Source organism: Octopus bimaculoides, chromosome 25 (assembly GCF_046866305.1).
Source record: "Octopus bimaculoides isolate indiv1 chromosome 25, ASM4686630v1, whole genome shotgun sequence".
NCBI lineage: Eukaryota > Metazoa > Mollusca > Cephalopoda > Octopoda > Octopodidae > Octopus > Octopus bimaculoides.
Window position 1 is genome coordinate 22,465,510 of NC_142952.1, and position 2,533 is coordinate 22,468,042.

Here is a 2,533-nt window from a genome sequence, read left to right on the forward strand (position 1 = left end):
GGATGCATCCATCCTGTAGATGAAAAATGGTTTGTGTCTAAACAAAAGAAACCCTTCTTGTCATAATTATGTGTACATATATTTGTGTTTATGATGGGTTGTAGTAGGGTGTGAGTGCACTCTGGGTATAAACGAAAGCACATGACGACGTGTGAGAGCTGTCGCCGGTATCTAAGAGATGGTTGAGTGAGGTATGGCTGAGAAGAATCGATATATTTCGAATTTTTTTTTTTTCTGAACAATGACTATCAAATAGTGATTTATAAGAATAATTTAAATCGAGTGAATTTTTATGAGTATTGTACATATGAAGGTGGAACCCTCATTTTTGTGACATTTGCTTTTTAAAAGGTATATCTAGCGAGAAATAAAGGAGAGAGATCGGCCGTGCTTCCGCAAATGGCTAAAATAATTCATAAGTAGTAAATAATCAAAGAGAATCTTACCTGAAATTCAGCCTGGGTTATTTTCAGTTGCTCGTTTAAGTTAAGGTATTTAGAAACCTCTTCCTTTCGTTGAGCCCTTTCCTTTTTCAATTCGGGACTCCAAAAAGTTTTAATACTGTTCATGCAAGAGTTTAATTTTTCATTTGAATTTTCTGCATCCCTTTGATACTGTAAACAGTCTCTATTTAATTCGGCTATTTGGTTTTGCAAATCCAAAATAATCTGGTCTTTAAGTCGGACATCCATGACGGACTGCGAAGTGAAACTGGAAGAAAGTACCTCGGCCATATCAAAACTTCGATTGCGGTTGTGATGGAAAGCATAGTCCCTTTCCAAGGACCTAGCTCCCATGTGAGGATACTCCCTGTCTAAAGAACGATCACGAGATGACGAAGAGGAGAGTTGGTAACTAGGGCGGCGTTCTCGGACACTACCAGAGCTGGTGGGGGCCAAATCGCGGTGATCTCGACCGCCAGTGCCCAACGTTGGATACCTATTGGTTTCGGATGATTGTGATCGACCATCTGAATAAATACCTGAAGAGGACATTCTCTCAATATCGCTATTTCTTTCTAAAGACCGATCTCGCATAAAGCTTCTTACACTAGTCATGCTACTGGAACGGCTGTCATAGAGGGAAGGAATCGGACTTGTGTGCCCATCTAGGACATAAGATTGGCTCAGGTTGTATGCTGAATTTACAGACTGAATGCTGTCTGTGGACATGTCTAGGGGGCTGCTGGAACGGCTACCTTGGCTACTACTATCCGTTCCGCTGGACCTACTTCGGCGCGGAGACAATAATTTGGACGAGACAGATGAAGTACCGCTGGTCCCTCCGCTGTGCTTACGATGCTCAATCAGTGAGCCATTAGAAGACTTGGATGGAGACGATAACGAAGAATAATGGTGACCACTGCGAGAATTAGGTAGGGAGTTGGTCATGGAGTCCAACCTCCCTGTTGACCGAGATACATTCGAAGAATACATGGTACTGAAGCAGGCGACAAACAACGAACTCTAAAGAAATTGTAAAACAAAACTCTATGTATATGCACACACACAAGCAAGCTGAGTAACCCTTTCACTAACCAATTATTTATTGTAACTTACTTCCGATCCTGACCAAAGGGACAAAAAGAAAACCCTTTCCCTCTTATATCTTTCGTTTCGTTCCCAGAGAAATGTATTACAATTGTTAAATGTTGTTCGTATAGATGACTGTTTTCTTATTGTTTTCTTTGAGCGATATATTCCCCCACTTTATTCCTACTCTTTCATTCACTCTTCCACTCGTCTTCGACGAGATCGTGGAACAACAATTTCCTAACACTTCATTATCACACTTTCTACACACACATCATGATATAATTTCTGCGAAGTCACCAAAATTCTAACTGAAACTTCCCCTCCCCCCGAAACAACACTATCAGGATCGGTGCTTCGTTTTCACCCCCCTACTAAGCCGTTCGTTTATCAGCGGCTGTAGCATCCGACCAAGTGCGCCACTAACTTTCTTGCACACATTCTTGGCGACATATTCACTATATATATATATATATATATATATATATATATATATATATATATATATATATATTAAGCTAGATCTCTGTATAAACACATAGAGATAAGTTTATGAGCGAGTATCACGTGTGACTGTGTATATGTATACATGTGAATGATGTGCCGTTTAAAAGTTAACTGTTAGTCATAGTAGCAGCATCACAGCATCAATACTTAAGTGTATGTGTGAGTATGTATATATGAATGTATGTGTGTGTGTATATATAGACATACACAATATCACAATATGAGGACGATGCTAGAGAAATAGAGAAACAAAATTCTTCGGGTATCTCCTGTTTTTGTTATCTCTCTCTCTCTCTCTCTCTCTCCCTAATATATATATATATACTACTGTGCTTGCCTTTAGCTTCTGTTTCTTTCTCGGGGAGGTTGATTTTTTTCTTTTTTCTCTTTTTTTTTTTTTTTTTTAGTAGTTTGTTTTCAGCACATCAGATCTTTCGAGCAACTTTTAATTCTTCCAGTGTACCAAAAATTCCAAGATTGACGAACAGGAAAAA

At 39.1% G+C, this 2,533-nt stretch overlaps 1 protein-coding gene across 4 annotated transcripts in view; it reads right to left on the minus strand.

Moving 5' to 3' along the window:
* The window catches only part of LOC106880220 (ELKS/Rab6-interacting/CAST family member 1), a 296,919-nt gene extending 294,908 nt beyond the window's left edge, over positions 1–2,011 (minus strand). For 3 of the 4 annotated variants that reach the window (XM_052976222.2, XM_052976223.2, XM_089342286.1), the window contains exon 1: positions 447–1,947. In XM_052976222.2, the coding sequence (XP_052832182.1) occupies positions 447–1,436 (990 nt within the window). In that variant the 5' untranslated portion in view covers positions 1,437–1,947. Of the gene's footprint in view, positions 1–446 lie in introns of all 4 variants that reach the window. The other variant, XM_052976221.2, reaches the window with a different exon arrangement.
* Positions 2,012–2,533: the final 522 nt, after the last annotated feature.